The sequence below is a fragment of the Lepisosteus oculatus genome, chromosome 20 (assembly GCF_040954835.1).
Source record: "Lepisosteus oculatus isolate fLepOcu1 chromosome 20, fLepOcu1.hap2, whole genome shotgun sequence".
Classification (NCBI taxonomy): Eukaryota; Metazoa; Chordata; class Actinopteri; order Semionotiformes; family Lepisosteidae; genus Lepisosteus; species Lepisosteus oculatus.
This window is the reverse complement of record NC_090715.1, coordinates 14,418,750-14,441,289: the sequence shown is the minus strand read 5'-3', so window position 1 is coordinate 14,441,289 and position 22,540 is coordinate 14,418,750. Positions and strand designations below refer to the sequence as shown.

The 22,540-nt window shown below is 40.3% G+C and overlaps 2 protein-coding genes across 5 annotated transcripts in view; one reads left to right on the top strand and one right to left on the bottom strand.

Annotated features, from left to right (window-relative positions):
* Positions 1–3,452: 3,452 nt before the first annotated feature.
* Positions 3,453–22,035, bottom strand: mlycd (malonyl-CoA decarboxylase). Its single transcript, XM_069181162.1, has 5 exons — positions 21,382–22,035; positions 13,810–13,922; positions 12,271–12,427; positions 10,767–10,919; positions 3,453–4,505 (listed from the first exon to the last, which is right to left on the bottom strand). Exons 1-5 carry the CDS (start codon positions 21,895–21,897, stop codon positions 3,984–3,986), a joined length of 1,461 nt encoding a protein of 486 aa, XP_069037263.1. The 5' UTR covers positions 21,898–22,035; the 3' UTR covers positions 3,453–3,983.
* Positions 19,827–22,540, top strand: part of LOC102693327 (DNA topoisomerase 1) — a 68,148-nt gene continuing 65,434 nt past the window's right edge. For 2 of the 4 annotated variants that reach the window (XM_069181155.1, XM_069181152.1), the window contains exon 1: positions 19,827–20,085. In XM_069181155.1, coding sequence (XP_069037256.1) covers positions 19,899–20,085 — 187 coding nt within the window. In that variant the 5' untranslated portion in view covers positions 19,827–19,898. The remainder of the gene's footprint in view (positions 20,086–22,540) is intronic. The other 2 variants (XM_069181153.1, XM_069181154.1) reach the window with 1 other exon arrangement.

Genomic DNA, 22,540 nt, shown 5'->3' with positions numbered 1-22,540 from the left:
AGACAGTGAAATCTTCTTGGTGACTGGTTCTTGCTTTTTTATGGCTAAGCCTGTTGTTCGTTATCTATAACGCCACTATTACAAGCTACTGAACTCAAACATATTAAGCTACAGTAGCTTGCTCCTGGGGAACTGTCACTGAAACAATCCATTGAAACAATCCATGGATTAGATCGCTAAATCTTTAGTAATACTAGGGTCTGGAGTACACCATGCTTTCAGCCGGCAGGAAAAGATTTAGAGTCTGGCAGTATTTTACACATGATGAAAAAACGAATTGTAAATTAATCGTAGTGTAAAACATTTCTGAAGCAAAAGAAACAGAATGTTATGAGTTGAATAAAACACAACTTTGAATCAACAGCACCCAGACATCCCTGTGCTGATAAGACATGCATTTTATTTTAACACTGTAGCTTGTCAACAAATTAAATCAAAAACAAAGTTAGCATAATCAATATTTTATCATTTGCACATTAGTAAATTGCTAGTTGTATGTCTTGGTTAGTGATGAATGTGTAAGAAGTAAATTACTCTTCTAAAATGGGAGAGTTGGCTGTACATGCCGAGCATGCTGCAAGTCAGCCTCATAATGGCGCTCTGTGAAACTGAAATCAAATGTCATTCCTTTTATTCAGATCTTATTTTGAAAACTGAATGTGTAAAATGTTTTTTTTTCTTGTGTCCTGTACATTTCACAGCATGTAGATAATCTAAGATACTGGCTCACTGAGGGACAGCCCAAGACCTAGAACATACAGTACAGGGTCAAAACATTGCCTCAGTAATATCACAGTTGACTGATCCATCTTTATAATTGTTTTCAGACTGAAGCATGGGAAGTTCTAGGAAGAAATCAACTATATCAGCAGAGTGACTATAGTTCGCCATCTGCCTGAAAATGATCTTTGCTAGGAGGCTATTCATGAGTAAAATGTTGACAGCTAAGAAACACAAGCGCTGTCTTCTGAGGGCCAGATAACATCTGAGGTGGTAGCAGAGAGTATGCAGGAATTTGTTATTCACCAATTAATGCCCAAGAGACTTGACAGAGCTACCCTTCTCCAGGTGCCTGCTGAGGCATAGGCAGAAATGAAGGCCATCTCACAGCCGTCTGTCCAGAGGCTGATTGGGTGTATGAGTCAACCCTGCCGAAACAATCAATATTTCTGCAACCCCTTTTTGATTTGTGTTGGGGAAAAATAAGGATATGGTTTACAACTCTGTGACTCCAAGATTAAAATTGTTAATGCATTCTGCTCAAAATCAGCATGGTGATTCACAGGCAGTGTGTTGGTAAGGATTTACAGAGACAAAACTACAGAGTGTTATAAAGCATGTGCCTGTCTGCACTTTAATTGTATATTCAATACCATTAAAAGTGAGTAATTGCTTTCTAATTAATCCATACTGTAATTGCACATTAACGAATGGCTCTTAAAATTGTAATGAACATTTGGCAGCATTTTTAAAAGATGAAACATCTTCTAGGCTCTTGTTTTTCTGTGTTTTGGAGCAAATTGTCTTTTCTTTTTCACTTCTTTTTCACTTTTATAGAATTCAGACGGGCTATTGAACCAAAATTGCAGTTGGAAGAAGACAGGAATCATACTTCATCAAAAATGCTGACGTTCTGGAACCTTTTCAAGGTAAATATCCACTGTGAAACATTCTCAGGATTTACTGCAATGTGTTTTTGAATGGGGCAACAGTCAGTTCTTGTCTGCCATATTTTCTTGCTTTTTACTTACACTGTTTTTTTCTAGAACAGTTGGTCAGCTAGTCTGATATTTACTGTAAAGTGACTTTCTAAACCCTTAGATAAAGTTAAATATAAATAAAGCTCAAGATAAAGTATATTATGTTATAAGCAGAATAAAATGTGGTAAAACAAGGTAAGACTTGGGAGGAATTATTGAGAATGGTACAGTACACAATAAACTTTCTTCAGGGCCATGAAGCAGATTGAAACTGAACAGCAGAAAAGTTAGAGATTGTGAAATTATTGTAATATCAAGTCTACAACCAAATTCCTAACAGCCCTCAGACGTGAAATGAAATCAAACTTGCCTTTATCGTCTAGAGTTCAATAGGAATAAAATTGATCTTTCATGGCTCACACTGAAGAACATAGATGCATTAATGATAAAGGAATGACAATTTCCCTAGTTGAATCTGAAGGATATCTGTGAATTAATTCTCCTGAAATATTTGCTAAACCACATGATAGGATTTCTATTTTATTCTGCTGTCCTGTTTTTATTTTCTGATCCACTTTAACTTGAAGTCAGTTTAATCACAACCTTTTTATGTATCTCAATATTAAATTAATAAACAACTTTTGGGCTTTCCTATTGTAGCTGTGCTTGCCTGCTCAGTCAGGCAAGTATCAAGGGGCCCATATATGAATTAAACTGTGTTTGAAAGAATTGAAAATAAAAAGGCTCTGCCAAGACAGCAATATAAATGTCACTCCCATGACTGACAGTTTTATTAATGCTGATGAAAAAATAACCTTCCCCCTTATAAGCGTATTTTAGATATTCTTACATGTTGACTTGTTATATCAGGCTTAAATAGGAGGGTCATTTTATTTCACTTTCATCAAAACCCCGAACCATTCCCTCCTCTGAGATTAATTCCAGCAGTACTCAAGGAGATTTTAAATTTCAAACATAGAAACACAGTCACTCCTTGCAAAAAGTCTGATTCCCCAAATGTCTGAATGCTCTGGAACTCCTCATCAAAGCCATAAAAGGGCTCGCTCCCTCTTAAAAAGTGATTGACATTCGTGATGTGTGAAATCTCAGAGAGGGAGTATAGTAAAGAGTGATGATCAGGATTAATCAATATGCAAATCTGTCCTGAGAACTACAGCCAAGCATGTTGCTATTCGACACACTGCTCCGTCCTGCTTTGTCACTGGGACAATATAAACAAATTCCTTCTCGTTTCTATATTCCTAAATTCTGAGACTTATCTAAAGTACTCTTTTACAAATGTGGTATAGTGCTCGGTATCATAAGGAAACTCTCAAAACTGTAAACGTTATACCATGGGTAGCAATCTGAACTTTAATGGCTCAGAAGGGGTTCCCGGGTGAGTAACAGAGCTGTGGATGTTACTGTAAAAAAGCAACATCCTTGCAAAGACATGGAGACTGACCTGGCCGATCACAAGTTTGAGGTCTTCCTAGTTTCAGCTTTGTACTGTCTTGTGTTCCAAAAGCTGTACGGTAACAATATGCAAGGCAGGATGAACTCTTCATCAAAAGCTCTTTCTTGCAATGTTTTATTTTTAAAAAAGCTGTCTCTCTCCTTCCCAGTTCTCATTCTTTTGAAGTTAATGTTTTTTTTTGCAATCCCGTTCTACTTTGGAAGTCTTCAGGGTGCCCCAGGACTCTGCGATTGTATTAACATCTTTTGAAAAAAAAAATGCTATTTCACAGTCTATTTACACTGATACATTTATTCACTACAAACTTTAAAGGAAGCCCCCACCCTCCTTCCTTTTTCTCCATGAGGTAAAGTGAATCCTGCTGGAGAAAAACGCCAAGGTCGAACGAGCGCGTTTTTCTGCTGGAGAGCTCAGAATAAATACATTTGAGTGTCACAGCAAAAACCTGGAGGTGGAGGTCTTGTGAAGTATGGAACACATTGTGCTGACAAAGGAATTAAAATACAATTTATTTCACAGCCTTTCTTTTTTTGACCTTGCTCACAAACACACACATGCACAAACTGTCACCTGTTCATCAATTCAGAGACAAAGCTAGCTTTATTGTAAATATTAATAGACGTGTCGGAGACAACGGAATTCAAAGAAGCCCTGAAGAGTGATTACAAATGATCAATGACCTGTATGAGCTGAGAAGAGGAAAAAAAACATGTTGGAGGAAATGACCTTTCCAGTTCCTTTCCCAGTGACGAAATCACTCTGCAAACATGGCTTGCTAGGCTACCTGGAAACAGACAGCAGATGCGTTAGAGCTTGCTCATCTTTTGAAACTGGGAGACCAGGTTCTGCACCTGATCGGAAGTGGCAATGACCTTTGACCCAAGGTAGCTGGCGCTGTTGGCGGTGGTCTCTTCGAGGAAGTACCGATAATTCACCATCATCCCACAGGAGGCGGTGATGCCCCTGGCACTGGTGTCAGCTTGCCAGTTAAGCCTCCACAGGACGGCGCCATTCTGCAGGTGGAAGTTAGCCACCGGGTTGATGGCGTAGCCCCGGCGCTTCTCCCCGTAGAGGTACCAGGCGCAGAGACGCATCAGCGCGGGCCGGAGCGCCCCCGCCAGCCGCTCGGACCGCACCCACTCGCCGTCGCTTAGCAGCTTGCGCAGGCCCTCGGGCCCCGGCGCCGCGGCCACGGCCGCCACCTCCTCCCACTCCGGCCCCGTCAGCAGGCCGCCGCCTCGCGCGCCCTTCAGCAGGCCCAGCAGCCAGCCGGTGAAGCCAGGGATGGGAGACAGGCTGGAGAACTGCGTCAGGTGAGGAAACTCGCCCTGGAAAGGCACAACGCGAGAGGGGGTCACCGAGGCAGGGCTGTTCAAAAAAATACGATCTCCCCCTCCGCTATTTTTTTTTCTCTTGAAAGCCCCCTACGCTTCCTTTAAAATAACGAAGGGAGAGAAAGGACAGTGTCGGATCAAGCAGAAACTCTGACAGTGAAGTCTACTCTCAGGTGGCACGGTGACACTGTGGTTGGCACTGTTCCCTCGCAGTGCTGGGGGCCTGGGTTTGATTCCTGGGGTGCTATTTGCCTGGAGTTCGAATGCTCTCCCCGTATTCACGTGGGTTTCCTCCAGGTGATCCTGTTTCCTCCTACAGTCCAAAAGCATCCTGGTCGGATAACTGGGTTTCAGGAAGACTCACCCTGCGATGGCATGGCGTGCCATAAAGGGTGTATTCTGCTTGACGCCTGTTGCCTGATGGGATAGGCTCCGGCTCCCCTGCGACCCGGTATGGGATAAAACGGTTAGAAAATGGATGGAGGTCTGTTAGATTATTAGATGGGGTGGCAGTGATTTAAAGTCTGATTAAGGCTCTGGACTTGCGAGGGTCACGAGTTCCCGTCCCAGCTGAGGACTTTGCTGCTGTAGCCTCAAGAAATATATTCTACCCAGATCACTCTAGAAAATGCTACTATATATAGTAAAGGAGTACAATAGTTTCTCAGTAAAAAAAAAGGTCATTTGATTCTATGCTGTATAAGTTTCAATAAGGTGTAATTGATCACAACGATTACACTCTTGTAGGTATTTTGAATCTCTACTGAATTAAAATTTTTCGCAAAACTGAACACTCAGTGATGGCAATATATACAGATACACAATATACTGTATATATACATATGCAATTCACTTTTTATGTGTAATTAAAAAGCATTAGATCATAGTTTAATATGACTTAGAATGTTGATTTTCAAAATGCAATTTCATATTAAGATCTCATTACAGTGAATGTTTCCCTCCTTTACTAGAGGGCATCTAAACAACGGAGCAAAATCTCTGGCAGACCTTCGCCAAACAAATTAAAAAAAATGACGACACTAAAGTCTGTAGAACATGACACTCAACTATTTCAAATATTCTGACTCACAATCCCTATTCATGGGATAAAGCAGCAGGCACTCTGCAAAAAACCCACCCTGATAAAATGACTGGAAAATACAGAGCAACCATTCTCTCATTTTTCAAAGGTCCTCAGAGAGATTAAAAAAGGAGTTTGTTAAACGAACTTCAGTGTACATACAGCACATGGCTATCCACTAGCCTTGAATAAAAACATCTCTTTTCTGAGAGGTTTTCCACATCAGTGCTGAGTCCGGTTCAGTCGGTGCATCAGGTTGTTGCCATCATGTACTTTCACACACTCGACTAATAACCTTTTGATTGTCATATTGTCTTCATAACCTCCGTGCCCTTTGAGAAAAAGAATTTGTGCGGACTCATAAAAATAACATTCTATTCCATGACAGGTAGGAGGGACGACTTTATATAGGATAATGTGTTTCTGACTGCTTGTTGTATTACTAAGTACTTGGTTGACATAATATGGATGTCTCCCCTACATTTCTCATATTTAGGAAGTAAGGAATGACAGATAAATATCACCCGAATTCCCTAACCTGAAACTTGATGGATTGTGCTTTAGTCTATCAACTCCATATGCATATACAGTGTGCATGTACATTATATATACACACACGCACCATTTTAAAAGGCTACTCTGACTGTAAAGCAGACGGGGAATGGAAATGTACTGTCTAAGACTGCACAGCCTCCAGACATTTTCACCAAGGCTAGTGATGGAGATGGATGACCTCGTACTATGCTGAAAGAGGTGAAATGAGCCCCTGTTCATCTTGGCTGAACAGATAGAGTATCGGCATACTGTTGACTCAGGAAATGTAGCAGATGAGGCATATCAAGATCCACACAAGATCATCTCATCAATGGAACTAGGAAGCTAAATTCTCTTGTTTTCTCATTTCTTGCTGGGGCATTAAAAGCCAGGCTGAAAAGAAGACACTTCTCTTGCCATTCTCGTTCTGTGTTAAGCAGGCTCTGTTTCTGTTCCCTCTTTTTATGGCACTCTTCCTAATGCAATTTAAACAAGCTTAATTATTAGCTACTACAGTTGTCATTCATACGTTCATGCGAAGCAAAAACGCTAAGATGCAGTATGAGAAGGTAAGTTATTAGATAATTTTACTGTAATTAATTTGAAAAAATCCTGAAGCAGCTCAAGTATTAAAGTCAAATTATCCACGTGTTTAATTTCAGCAATCACCTCTGTTACAAGCTAAGCTAGAAATACTCCTGTATAGTTACGCTATAAAGTCCCCGCAGTTACTGTATATCGACAGCTGCACTGGCATTAGAACACCAGGCATGATCGAGTCACTGAGTAAGACATGTGGGATGAGCAGCGTACATTATGGAGACAGAAAAGAGCTGCAATACCTGTAATTACAATTCTGAATGATTCTTAGAAAGTGGTTTCCCTCACCCCTATTATATCCTATGACCTTTCCTTCTCTGTTATATTAGAATCATTTTTTGTGACCCCGATATTTACTGGCATAGATGTAGGTGTGCATGTGAAGTTCAATAACCGCTAATTAAGCCATCTGTAAGCCTCCTTGGCAATAAAAGAGACATCTCCTTTGGGGACTGCAGGTTTGACCCTGGTTATTGGCAGTAATGTATTTTAAAAGCTTTCCTTTGGTAGATTCATTCTATTCATTTATTCATATGATTTTTTATGTGTTTGCACTTACTATTTTCTCAGCGGAGATATCTGTAAATTAAAACACTTACCACTGAACCTTTGCATAAATGTAATCTGCCAGACACCCTCCAGTGAACAGTAATCTTTTGGATTTTCATAAGGTTACTAAGAAAGAGCTAGGTAATTTCATTACTGTCTAAGCAGTGTCCTATTTCACTGTCAGGTTCCGGAAGAAAGTTGTATTTAAACCTTTCATTCTACAGAGAAGGTTAGAAATCTGTCAGCACATCCATTTCAGTGCCCTTGGGACATGGGGGCTATGCATTTTTGAACATTGAGGTTGCAGTTAGTGACAACAGACATGTCTTTTGGAACACTAATGTAATGCAAGGCGTAGTCAATGAGGCAAAGGTATTAATAACGGCTGGAAAATATTTTCCCGCTAATGTCACACTCTGAATAGAAAAAAGTCAAGAAATCAAACATTAGTTTAATTCAATGTGTATGTAAACACAAGCATATAGCAACATGAATATCTTAAATGTCATTAAGGAGGGTCACTAGGGGTGCAGGCTGATTTCTGTCAGATGTTGTGAGTTTGAGTCTGGGTAATGTCACCATGATCCCCCAAACACCAGAGGACCAGAGGCCTTCAGGGTAATGTGGACGTTATCTAGCTGGTTCAGTTCATTCCTTCATAGCCTGGTTTCCTTGTATTTTGCTTTAGTACAGTTTCAAAATTTACTTCACAACTTGCCATACGATGCTCATTGTTCCCTAATTGTTCTCTCACCCGTCTTCCTTACGCTATTTTAAACTTTGTGAAAACACTAGATAAATACAGGCTTTTCCTCCTGCAGGTAGGGAAGTAAGAAAGCATCTGTTACCTACTGTATACAGTGACGGTAGTTTCAGCTAATCACAATCCTGGTACAGGTAATGCTTCCCAGTCTGTGTGAGGAAAAGTACAATTCAGCCTGCTAGATCTGAAGTAGATTATAATATCTTTGGATATGTACAGTATAAGCATTATTTATAAATGCAGACTTCAATTAGACTTTCTATCTAATTTGGGGACGTTTATTGACATGTATTTCTTTAAAGGGGGTTCCTAACCAGACAAGGTTGAAAACCCCAAACCGTAGCCATTTGGGGGACAAGTGATATCTTGTTTGTAACGAATACACTGTTCTACTGGAAAGACAATTTTTCTTCAAAACATATGTCAGCTCACAGTGAAATCCTCTCTTCCTCTATAAATCATGTGGCTCCCAGTTGCTCAGAGGCTACATCCGAACACACTCAGCAAGAGAGGGTTAATCTTCCATGAATGCTTTTGTTTATGTAAAGAAAAAAAAGTAATTTAAATCTATCAAGCCGAATGCCACATGCTTTCCATTCAATTCACTCCTCATTTAATAAAAGGTAGCTCCCAGACACTGAATATTTTTTGCATTCCCGATTATTGAAGGTGACAGCTGAAATTTCATTATTTTTCATCCCCCTGGCGCTCACAAGCTGAAATGTCAGTGTCAGTTATGTAATCTGGAGGCAGACACCGTTTGGGGACGCAGGTGTGACAGCAGGTGCAGGAAAGGAAGAGGATGGGAAGAGAGAGATGGGAAATGTTTTGCTGAAAAAAAACCTTAGGTTGAATAGTGGACTTTTGCATTCCTGGAGCACTGATATACGGACTTAAAACAATCTTTTTATTCTTTCTTTGCCCATTCCACTGTTGACACTCTTTTTTCTTTCTCTTGGGATTTTTTAAAAACATTTCTTCTGCATTTCCCATTTTACGCCCATTTAATCTGGATAATCTTCACGTTTGTGCTCATAGATACCTGTCCTGTACAGCACAGTGAGAACGCAGGTGCTTAGACACACTCCTTCAACCTGCAAGTCCATCAGAGCACTTCATCCTTTGACACCTGTGCAGGAGAGTTACAGGAGTGCTGGCACCAACTGGATTAGCGGTGCCTTTCTCACTTGTAACTCTGCAAGTCTGCAGGATTGTTGTTTCACCTCGGGAGCCCTAACTGATTTATCCCAATCCTACCCTTGGCGGGACTCTTTGGTGAGAGAGAGCTACTGACATTACACCTGGGCCACTGCGTTTCTCCTGCAGTTGGAAGTGATATCATTTACTGACCTTCAGCACAAAGGGTTTTATTACACAAACTGTACTGTATCATCAACAATGTGGCAGCAGAAACAGTTTCTATGGACTAGAAACACCTACAGCCTTAAATGTCTAGATGTCATGTCAACCCTAAGCTCAAAAACTAAAGCTAAAACTGTTTAATTCCTGCTGATACAGTACACGTGACATTATTTCAGCAGGCAGACTGGTGCTTTTCTCAAACATTGGATTCTACACAACAATGGCTTGTACATACCATTGAAATACAGTAAGATGATGCTAATGGATAAGCTAACTGAAAACTGTGGATCTTGTAAATAGTCCTGTGGCTTTTTTATGTTAAGGGGAGTAAAAATGTTTTTTTGTATTTCAAAGGCAAAAAAATGCACTGTCAGTCGTATCATTTCAACTGAAATGATCATGACTCATACAGTCATGATCACTTCCCGTATAGTATATTTTCCAAAAAAAATGAAACAGGTGAAAATGATGAAAACACAGCTCCTTAACTTTGCCCCCTTATTAATGTCACATTTTTCATATGCAAGTCTCTTATGATTGACTGAAATAACCTTGTTTTTTGTTACTTTTTCGAAGGGTAATGTAGTGTTTGGGATTATTTTGGTATTTTGAAAGTTTGAAAAAGCAACTGGGAAACCGGTAGGGAATCTTAATTAACTTACAGGGGATAAAAACTTAAAGAAGGAGAAATATAGGCACTCACTAAGTTGTTACTAATTATACGAACAGACCCTTAAAGGCCAATTCAATTTGCATTATTTCTGTTAAGTGAGATTCCCTCTGAGTCTTCAAATTAATTCTCCGAGCTGCATCTTCATAGATTTGCAATAGCTCTATTTTTTTTATTTAATGGAAGAGGTACTTTATTAAAAAAAAAAGATTATCGCTTTTCTGGCTACGCTTAGACCTTTATTTATGACATGCAATGAAAGTAGGTCCTACCACCTTTCAGTATACTGCACCTTGCTGGGTTTTGTGGGGAGAGCTGAATTAGCAATAGGATGTGTCTCATATTAAACCCTGAAAGCATGTTCCCTACATCTCTTTACCCTGCACATCTTCACTTCCCTCCCCTCTTCAGGAAAATAGACTGCACCGAGGAAGTTCTGTACTTTGGAGATGCTTCTCAACACTGAATAGGATACTGTACGTATACATAGCTGTAGTGACCCCTGCTGTGGATGTGCAGTCGCAGATCTTCCGACGAGGATCAAACAGAGGGTGTGTGTTCCTCTCCTTCCGAGGGCACATGCCTGTGGGGTCTAGATCTCAGATGAGATCACAGAAAGCCAGGGGAATGGAGCACACTCTTTCACAGAAGCTCACAACATCTTTACGTCCCTTACTGACCAGTCACAAGGCCCACCTGCAGTTCTCGCACCACCTTCTTAATGAGGAAGTTCCCAAGCTCCACTCCCTGCAGGCCCGCTTGTGTTGAAGAAATGGAGTAGAAAACGGCGGCATTGATCTTCTTGATATCTTCCTCCGCGTCCAGAGATGAAAACTCTCTAACGATGCTCTACAAAAAGGACAGTAAATGATCAGGTTAGGTTTGGATTATTTTGTGATGCATCAAATTTTTATATTGTACATGACATCTTAATGGGCAGTAACTTCCATTTTCAACCGGTAAATACAAATTAATGAACCTTCCCAGGAGAAACGTACATGAATTTGCACAGGTGAATTCAATGCGACAAGTATCTTAATTGACGACACATCTACTGTAATTAAAAAAAACAAAAGGCCAAACCTTTTTGTTGTTGGGAGATTGACAGCTATTATTACCAAGATTGTGAAGGAGCCATTATAAAGGACATGGCTGATGATATCTCTTTCTGACAAGCGCAACAAAAAAGGTTTTTCCAGTGATTGCTAAGGTAGCTTAAAGGTAATCTGATTTAAGCAAATTTCACAGTGAACTGAAAAACTAGGCTATTCACAAAACCAATAACATGAGAAACATTTCATTTTTCTTCTGTTTTTCTATAGCTTTAATTGTCATTACTCTCCACAGACAGAGAGAAGTTTCCCACTGGTGTCTATGCACGATGATTCCTTACCACATGTTCCCACACATATTTCATGTTTTTCTTCTTTCTCCCCGAGTTGTTTTTGCCCCTTCCTGAGGCTACGTATTCTTTTTTATAAATTTAGAATCACCAGTTATTTCTGACACACCCACCTCATACGGATTCGTCATTTGTGTTTTTCAAGTCGCACTGACGGCTGCAAACTCTGCAACCGGGGAGCATGAGGAAGCGCAGGCAGTCTCCTCCGACCTGCCTACCTTCAAGCCACTCGTCTTTTAACACATCACAGGCTACCCAGACTCGTACCAGGGCTTCAGCACTGACTGGAGCAGAGGCACACTGGAAGCCTGCAGGTACCTGGGAAGTCACAGGGGGCACTGTGTCGCTAAGAACTGAGACAGTCTTGGTCAATTAATATCACTCCACCCATGGTAGGTCTCAGTCAGTTGTGCCCCGCTGCCTTGGGAATACCAGTCACAGTTGGCTAGTGACATGACGTGGTCTCAAACCCGTGATCTGTGAGTCACCTGGAAAGCCCGGAGGCCAAGTTCTCTTGCTAAACTTTTTTACAGCACTTTTTATTTCTGTAAGTGAAAAAAATAAATGTGCAGACAGACAAATAGGCACTGAGGAGGCAGCAGATTGAGTTTGTACTGACTGGAGGTACAGTAAATATTCCCCCCAAATCTCCTGCCATCCTAAGAAAAATAGATATTGGAAAATTAAATCCAATACCAGTCAGAAATGATAGCTATATGGATGAATACTGGAGGCAGGGGAGACATGTCTGAAACTCTGCTGAAGACCACGGAAGAACAGCTCTCTCTTGATCCTGACCTGGATATTGTCAGAGATCTCTTCTGTAAGCGCAACGTGCAGGACCACCAGGGGCTCTCCTGGCATGGCGCTGTGAGTGAAGGCGTAGCAGCGTCTGTAGGGCCCCACCCTACGCTTGATATCCGTCCAGTTTCTCACAGGGTGAACGGCCTCATACCTGCCAGCATGGAAACAAATGCATTTCACACAATGGCTCCTGGCTGAACAGGGGTAGAAATGTCTCTTAAGCATACAGACTCCTTTGAAAGATGACAGCTGCCTTGAACAAATTTATGAGGTTGACTTCTGAAGCCTTTTGTGTGTTAGGCTTTCTAACCACATATAAACTCCAGCAATTTTAACAAATCTGTATTTAAGAGAATTTATTTAGAGTTTTAGACAGGGAAGGGTTGGTTATAGCACAGGGAGACTTTTTTGCTGTGGGGTAAAAAGCTTTAAAAATGGCCCAGCTTGTTGTAGATAGGAGTTCTTAAAAACAGAATGTTATTAGTAGCAGCTATTTTTCTTTTAACACTTCAACTTACCCAATCAGCGCCCCCTCAACCCCCCTCCAATTCACCTCATTGGTGCCTCTGCCAGGTGGTTGCTAGGCACAGGAAGAAGATGTAGTTCTGCTGTGCTTGTCAACCAGCCGAATCTTTATTACATGCTGGTTTCAACTGTAAAAGTGTTTTTTCTCTCTCTTGTACAAGGTTCATCGTTGTGCTCAATGGCAAACATTGTCAATATATTATTGGGCCTAACAAGGGAATGTGACCCAATGTTAAATTGTATTAGATGGTCTTGTGAAAAGTAAACATTGAAGGCTGAAGAATCTTTTCAATTTTTCAGCGAAGAAATAATTCCACTTCCTTTTTTAGTCTTTACATGTCTCATTCTCAGTGATGTACCTCAGTGATTCTGCAAAATCAAAAGGGCAAAATTCCACAGCGGCAAAAAGTGTGAAGCTTAATTTAACAAAGTGTCTAAAAAGAACAAAGAACCGTACGAGTTGGTCGTGTTCATTTACCCTAATTGTGAGAGTGACACAACTGCGGTTGCTACAATCCCAGACTCTCATGTTTCTAGAGAAACCTTTCAGGTTTAGTTTTATTTAATCTTTCATTTAACTAGACAGGTAAGATGAGGGCCCTGATTTAGAGGGAGAATGAGAGAACAGAGAGTACCTAGTTACACTGTAGGACACTTGTAATGGACCAGACAGAGTGAAGTCTCTTGTACCAGGGTACGACTGCAGCTGCTCCACTCGGGATTTGAGCCCATGACCTTCTGGAGTCCAGAGGCTCAACCATACAGTAGCACCACGCTGCTGCTCAAGAGGAACTTTAAGTATCAAATGCATGAACCATTTACAACCCTGAAAGCGTAAAGCTCTCGAATGCATGAAGGACTGTACATGAAGCAGGCAGCCTATTAACATTACAGAGAATCCTTTGACTCACTGGAGGTCTTTGTGACTGTGTCTTGAATAACCTGCAAACTAAATATTGCTTGAGGTGTGGACAAAGAACATCCAGCAAAAAACCATACTTGGCTTACTGGCTAATTTTCTGGAGGGTCTCACAAGGTGACTGCCAGGTGATTCTCTCCAGCTGCAACAGGCCAGCCGAGAACCACTCTGACAGCAGACTCTTCAGAGCGCCGTTCAGGTCCTGAGGAGAGAAGAACAGGGCTTTAATCAGAGCTGGTCCACCAGAGCCACAGAAAATGTCAAGGCATAACCAATGACAGGGCTCCGGGAGCAACATGTCAAAACAGAAGTCCTCATCTAGGACAAGATCACTTTATTGGCCATACAGTATACTGTACAATTTCTTGTATTAGGAATTTGTCTTTTTTCGCATACCCCGACCTGCTCTCCATGAGACACACAGGGAGAGAGAAGCTGGGGGTCAGAGCGCAGGGTCTGCCATTTATACGGCGCCCCTGGAGCAGTTGGGGTTAAGGGCCTTGCTCAGGGGCCCAACGGAGTGGGATATGAACCGGCAACCTTCCAGGCACAGAGCCACCACACCACCTCTCAGTCTCTCTGGCCTCTACATGTCCTTGTACCTAGATTTCATCATTTTAACTAGTCTTTTCTGCTGCAGTGTGGCCCTTCAGGACCCAAGTCATTGATCACTTTTTTAAAGCAGTACTGTAAAAATGGTGAGATTAGTTCTTCTCATTACCTGGCATGCCTTTTTGTCACACTCTTGATGTGAGAATTTTTACATCTGCTGGCATTGTCAGCGTGATGAGATCATTTGTAGGTTTACTGGATGTGTAACATAAACATGAACTCAGATTTCCTTGCCCTGCTCATCAAATTTTCCATCACAAGTATCTTCTATAAATAATTTTCCTGCCAAAGGAGAGAGAATTACTGGGGAAATATAATTAAGTTGCACCATCCCATTTTTTGTGTACAATTATTTGTGGCAGGGCTTTGTAAAACATTCAGAGAAAACTATTCTGGTTGAAATGGGTAATGAGCATGACAAATAGCAGTGACACACACAGCATGCATTTATAATAACATGCCACTGACACTCCCCCACTGATAGCTTTAGAAGAGGTTTTTAAAATGCTTGTACTGCAATTTTCATGAGAATCCCCTCTCCACAATTCTGCTTTGTTTTGGTATTGTGTGTATGGAAATAACTGTTAATCTGTGACAGTAAAAAAAATCACCTCATAGAACAGATATAGTAATATAAATAAACAATAAATAGGCAAAAGCAGCGGTTAATTCCAGCGGAATCACTGTTACAGCTGAAAATATTTGTTCTTTCTTCTTTGCAGTGTGGAATTCACAGCTACTTGCTCCTTTGTAGCCAAACACAGATGCAATACACGACACAAGTGATAAACAGGCAAAATACCTATTATATTCTATAGCAGTAATTTTGTTTCTTCTTCTATCAAGACAGAACTTACAGAGATGATATGCAGCTATAAAGCGCTTCAATACAACTGCTGTCCACCAAGTTAATCCCAATAAAAGCCACACCTCATTTAAAGAACAGCATCTTCTAAGAACTGCTCTGTCTTGGGAGAAACTGACAGTAATCGGGCATTGCATTTAAAAGAGTTTTCTTATTATCACTATTTGTAACTTAAATATGCATTATTTTGTTACTTAATACTTAGTTTCCACCTCCCACTGCCAGTGTAGTTTTTTCTCAGTTGTAATGTCTGTCTGCTTCAAATAACAAATGCCCCAGTCCAACCCAATTAGCTTATTACCAAAGTCTCCATATCTATTCTAAATCTTTTCCTCTAACATCTCCGGTTACCCATTCCAACTCACCAAACAATTTGCTTCTCATTTCCTCTTATATTTTAAATTATTCAATTTTCTCTGTCCTGAACTGTTGCAGTTTATCATATTGAGCTCCTCTGTGAGCTGATATCAGCATATTGTTTGGTTTTCTCCAAGCCAGGAGTCTACTTTAAAAAAAATGTTTAGCATCTCCCCAAGCTCTTTTGGCTTTTAATAATTCAATGATTTGCATACAGTAGTTAGAATATTTTAAACAGCATTTTTGGGGATCTGCTTCATCCTTGTGTTACATTTATGATTACGCTAGGGAGATGTAAGCAGGAATGCTGAATTTAGTGTGTTACTGTATGTTGAATCACTCTGAACAATTTGTCCCCCCCCTTCTAATATCTTGGCCTCACTGTAGCAGATGGGCAAAACCACTTCACTTTACTGTCAGATAAATTGAGCTTAATAAAATATTCTATAAACAATTTTGAAAGATAATACTTCATTGCCATAGATAAAAGCAGAAACCACTGCACGCCTCTGGAAACAGGTTCTGTTACATACCTGTATATAAAGGAAAGTTACATTCCAAGTCAGAATTGTATTGACCTTGAAGCAAAGTGAAACCTTTGAAATGCAAGTGCCTTCCTCATCAGCCTGTGTGACACAGTGGAAATAGAGAAACAGGTAATAGAATAAAAAGCCCTTGAAGAGGAATGTTTAACCCCTCTCTCCTCACTCCTGTTGGCAAACTAAACGAAGTGAGCACCTCACAATCTTTTTCTTGTCTACTAATGTGACAGACTGGAGCCAAGAATCTCTGTGACAAACGACTCTCTAGGCTGCTGAGAAAGAAATAGAACAAAAGTATAAATTGAAAACCTCTTTGTTCTTCTTTCTCAAGGAGGTTTAAAACTGAAGAGAATGCAAAAAAGCACTGAGAAATGTAGGGCATAATGTACTGCATTTTTGACCTAGGTTTGATCAACTTTTCTACTTGGCAGTTCAATACTCAAAATTCATTAAAACTCTGTTTGACAGAGACTCTAATACTGGAAAAGAAAAGCGTTAATCAGGTATCATGTTTGAAATATGGAGTGAAAGAGCAATTTTTAGTCAAATTCCACTCCATGTCCTGCTCAGATTTAGGAAATTTCTACTGTATTCCATGAGACAAAAAAAAGAAACACCTCAGCTTTTATTTATTCAAAGACAGTTGTGTTATTTTTCAGAAATGCCATCCTGCTGGTGCTTGTTCATTTTTAATGCTTTAATGAAAACAGATACAAGACGCTGACTGGCAAAGTACCTTATTAACTGCAGTGCCAGCGCACTAAAAATAAACAGTTGGTTCCCAATGGAAAAGTAGTGATTTGGGTATAAAATGATACTGGGAAAGCAAAAATACAGCTGTCCCCTGACTCTTCAGACAATTAAGATGGGTCAACTGGAAAATGGCCAATTTGCTACTGAGATAAAATCTTGAAAAGTGGTTGTGCATTTTTTCTGACTACTGACATCAGATTAGGCTAAGGAAAACCAAAACCAAAGTGAAGAATCAAAGAATTTGAATCAAAGAACCAAAGTGTAGCCATTTTTTAGAGCGGGTCATGTCCTTTTTCTGCTAGGCTCCTCAGACGTAAATCTCTTTTAACGTAATGGGACTAGGATAATCAATGGCTTGGATTTAACATACAGTAATAGCAGAGGCAGAGTTTAAAAAGCATGCACAAAATTCTCTCGAAGTGAGAGTGTACCACAAGGCACTTCAAGCTAAATATAATGAAGCAACTGACTGCTCACTTCAGCTACTGTATATGTTTTTTGCTTCATAACCTAATTAGCATACTACACTAGCTTTTACTGCCTTATCCTTCAGAGGATTTCCCTTATGTGAACTCCAGCAGGGAGAAGATTCAGGGGAAAGGACAGGCTACTTAAATTCGACCTATCTATCTTCAGCCCAAAGATCACACGCTGTATACGCCTTTAGCAAAACATCACTCTAATCCAAGACACTAACTAGGCTCCATAACACTACTGAAGGGAATCCACAAGCCGCAGTGCATTAAACACAGTCAGATGGGAGCAAAAAAGTACATTCAAATATTATATCTGAACAGCTGCAATAATTATTGATTTTGCCACTATATCGTAAGCCTACACCTTCATATTTTACACAACTATTATTGCGATAGTTATGTTTAAATCAATTTTCTATGGTTCATACCATCATACAGATTGTGTTAAATTAAAAACAAAAGTCATTATTATAATAGTGGTTATCAGTTTTTGTGTCAGGAATAAACAGGTTATTTATGTGGTTCAGCAACAACAGTATCTTATGAAAATTACATAAGATGCCAGATATGTGCCTAGAGCTCACAAAACCAGTGAACAGCATTGCTGCGTTACACAGGATAGTGACGAGTACGAACCAAGAACATCCCTCAGAGCGCTGGGGGGTATTGTTCAGCAACGCAAGGGAAATAGGAACTGGATGATAATGAGAACTGTATTCCATTTTTATTTCTTGAACACAGCGTTTACGATATTAAGAATTTATAGGAATATTATTATGCATGCCAACTATTTTGATGCTGTAAGGAAAGAAAATCATAGATGAAATTTATCAGCAGAAGGTAATTTTCACTCACAAAGCAGTCATTTTTAAAAGAGCTACATGTTGCCTTTTTAAATATTTTGATTCCTTTACGCTGCAGTTTGTCTTTGATATTTATATTATTTCTTTAAGTATATTTCCTCTCAGTCCTTATTCAAAACCTCTACACCCACATACAGTAGCTTTTGAAACTGTTTTTACTTTACATGATTACACATATTGACAGAATGACTGCTTAATTGATTTTTTTATTTTAAATTAAAGGCTTAACTATTTTATTAGCATTGCTCATTTATTGCCCTTTTATTAAATGGCTTATTTAAAATGCTCTTGCACTGAGTATATTGAGCTGGATACAAACAGTTTTTACGAAAACACCGCTGGCATTTAATTAGTTTGGTATATATTAATATTAGAGTACTCATTCTGCAGAACATATTGGAAATGAATGCCATGCTACTCTAAAATATATGACATACCTTTGGGCTCATAAAAACCTGTATATTTTACAAAGGTACATACATAATTCATCTGGATATCAGCAGCGCTAGCAGTGGTGTAGTCAGATGTGATGTGTACTGTACAATAGGGAACTAGTTATGGATTAAATTTTGCATGCGGCATAGACGACCGCATATGACAGCACTCAGAGGTTTAATGTACTGTAGTTAGGCCAATGTAATTTGAAGTCACTTCATCTAGGATCAGGGCTTCATAGTAAGGATGAGTCCTACAACCCAGCCGCGTCACTGACATGTATCTTTGTGATGTTAGGCTACAATATAACTCTAGAATAATATACACAATTTATGCATCTATACTGCACCAGCAATCTAGGTCCTTTGTAAGAGTGGTGCCTCATAAGATATCATACTCCTCGCTGGTCAGGCTCATACAGTAAAACTCCCTGTGTATCCTACGGGATTCCCGATTCGCCACTGCCTCCGCCACCGGCAGCGACAGAGCGTTCCGATGCGGATTTTCAGGACACTGAGCTGATCGGCTTGCTGTGCCCAGTCGGCACCTAGAAGGCATGGCCCAAGAAGATGCCCATTGAAGTATCAAGGAGCCAGGCCTCGGCCTCGAGGAAAAACCTACACACCTCCCATTTCCCAGGATGAAAGTGGCCCTAAAGTGGCAGGAATGCCAACTGGAAAGTCTTTTAAAATTACAAACCGCCTTGTGCACCATTTCAGAGCACTCCACCGGGAGATTAATGTGACCATGATGCATTACATAAAACACCACAGAAGATATTTTAACTAAGGGCTTACATGGCAGGATACAGGGCAAAAAAAGAATGACATCACGTCTTTAAATCTAAAAAGAGTGCAGAAAGTAGCTAGAGGAAAGGGAAATTCATGGGAAAGCTGAGCAAGCGATCCTTAATTGATTAGCAATTAGATTTCTCAGCCTTAGCAATACCATTTCACTTTTAACCATTTATAATGAACAGAGGAAAATGACTTTATAAAGCAGATTCTGTTTTTTTCCCCAACAGCAGTGAAAACAAAACAAGTCCTTGAGTATTCCAGTGGGAAACTTTGTTACAAATTATAACTGTGAAAAATGATAGCTTAGCATGAAAAGAGGACAGGTTTAAATGCATTAACAGTCACAAAAGAGGCAGGAGACTTCTCTTTTTTAATCTGTTGACATGCGCCCCTTAGCTTTGGAGCAACAACATTTTATTCCAAGGGCGATAGTTTGAGGCACTTTCCAAATCATTTCGACTCCCACTGAAGCACACTAATGCTTGCAAGCGGGACACATTGGGAAACTGCAAATTTGAATTCCTTGCTGCATATTTTAATGGAACTGACTGATACAGTGGCAACTGACAAGGACAAGCATAAAAACGAGTTTCTGAGAAATAAGAAAGTTTCCAGAGAACATGAATGTCATTTTAAATACTCCCGAGCTATTTCTCCCTTACCAGGTAATTGCAAACTTTTTTTTATTTCATTCAGAGAATATTAAAAAAGTACAGGGAAGCAAACTCATTGCAAATGACCCTTTTACAGTGTTACAATATATCAATTGTGTGATATCTGTACTTTGACCTTTTTTGATCGTTTATCCTGAGTTATAATGCAGAATCATTATTCATTTCTTCTTAATTTACATGATTAAGTCATGCATTCAAATTATGCATTTCAAAAGCCTTTTCACAAAGTATTCCTAGTACTCAAAATCTTGCTGTAAAAAGACTCTTGACCTCCTGAGGCGAGTTAGTGCCTCCTTTTTTTGAAGTGTTGCTCTAAAGGGGTTACACCGCTCAGGTAACTAGAGACAAGTAATAATAGTTGCTAATATTTTCTTGCACTTAAGTGGGTGAGTAGATCAAATCATTTCATTATTTCACACTTAATAGCTTACAGAGACATTTAGTTTTAGATTCACACAGCTGTTCTTAATTTCATATCACGAGGGATTTCTAGCCATTTTAGATTCTTTTTGGGAAGCTTTTATGAACTTGGAGGTAACATAACGTGTTTAGTGAGACACGAGTGTCTACTCAATTATACGATTTTTCCCAGCTCGGGCACACAATTTGCAGATGTACTGTAAATATGTTGCACTTTCATTTTCATCTGAAGCCACACGTTTTTCCCCAAGACACAAAAATGCCGAACAGTAGCAATTCCAAGTCCTGTTTAAAAAATATCACCCTATAGCATTTATATGTCGGAAAATACAGCAATTTGAGTCTTTATGTACTGTTAAGTAATGACATGTTACCAGGATTTAAATGATCTCGAAGACTGTTAACTATTTTTGGTAATTTTACAAAGTAAAGTACAAGTTCACAAAATGTATGGATTTGTGGAAGAATAAGTGCGTAGCCGGTTTAACTAGTGCATACGGGCTTTTGAAAAAACTGCAGTCTACCGATAACTCAGATGTATCTATACTGTATATATCAATCGGTGTTGTGAGCCCATTTGTATGGAGTCAAGTTTTATTTATGCACATAAAACGACGCAACGGTACCCTGTGAAAAGAGTAAGGCGCTCGTCAGGAGTACATGCTATGCGTTAGGGGGGTATTTGATTCATCACAACAAAATAAAGACTTTTGAGATCGAAGTGTCTTCAGATACACTGTATATACATCTCCAGTATATTCGTTTATAAAAGAGAGAGGGGGGGGGAGCATGACTCTTCAGCCAACCGCTCGGCAGTGCTTTCTGGCCACCGTATCATCTACCCACACGACGTGAGGCAGTAATTACCCTGATGTGTGGGCTGTCGCAGGCTTGGGAAGAAATGATTTCAAGCACGTCGGCGCGCAGGTCGACTAAGAATTTCACCCCTCCTTCCACTCGGCTAATGTGACTGAGCAGGAGCTTGTATCTGGGCGTCAGGCTGTACCTCAGCCTGTCCTCCACCTGCAGCACGGTCCCCAGGTCCCGCTGCTGCGCCTCCAGCAGCTTGGCGGCCAGCTCCGACACGCCTCGGTGGTCCACCCCACACTGCGCAGACAGCTTGTCAAGCAACTCCAGCTTCTGCGGCCTTTCCAGACCCCCGTAGAAACGCATGAACTCCAAACTGCTCGCCTCCGCCGGCGGGGGGGATTTATCTCTGGTCTCGTACGTGGGCATGGGGGCCACTGTCCTCTTTAACATGTCGTCCATGCTGTGGGCGCACCGGCGGCCGACGCAGCTCGGGGCTCCGGCGCCGATCGCTCTCCGGCGGTGCCAGCTACTTGGGCTGTAGCGCAGCGTCCTCACGAAGTTCAATCGTATCATCGCCCTTTGGATGTTTCGCAGTTTTTACAGAAATAAACAGCGTAACCCGGCGGCAGTCTGCAACTCTTCCGGTATCTTAAAGAGACAGCCCCATGTTTGTGACCGCTGCTGTGGGTTGCAGCGAGACTGAATTTTTACCGAGTTGTGTCAGATACAGTTCTAAGTGCATAAGATATTTTTTGTTTAGCCATTAAATGAATTTCATTGCAACGAACTTGCTTGTTTTTATCATATTGCATTTCGAAATATGTGGGTCGTATGAAATGCTTTACCAACAGAGAGATCTCATAAAGTTATTTTAAAAGTCTGAAAATCGGTACATCAGCTTGTCGAGTGACGTTTAAATTATTTCCTCCTCCCTCAGTTAATCAGTAACTCTCCTTGTGTGGGTTTGTGTTCTTTGGTTACTATTTGCTTTATTAATCTGCTATTGCAGTACTGTGACAATAGAATATTTTCTCGTTCTGAAGGCTTAACCTAATGCTTCCTTTTGCTTTTGATTAGATAGAAATTACGGAAGTTCATTTACGCCTTCTCAGTGCATCAATTATTGTAATTCACCAAAACGACAAAAAGATATGTAAAAAAAAACATGTAATCAATCGTCTTTAAATTGTATAATAAAATAGAATACCCAGTGATA

What these genes read in the sequence shown, in the direction of transcription:
- mlycd (XM_069181162.1), bottom strand. Translation starts at nt 21,897, where the DNA reads ATGATACGATTGAACTTCGTGAGGACGCTGCGCTACAGCCCAAGTAGC. An exon ending in ACCCTCCAGAAAATTAGCCA is followed by an intron (nt 12,428 to 13,809) that starts GTAAGCCAAGTA and finishes CCATGCTGGCAG; the next exon opens with GTATGAGGCCGTTCACCCTG. An exon ending in AGATCTCTGACAATATCCAG is followed by an intron (nt 10,920 to 12,270) that starts GTCAGGATCAAG and finishes TCCTTTTTGTAG; the next exon opens with AGCATCGTTAGAGAGTTTTC.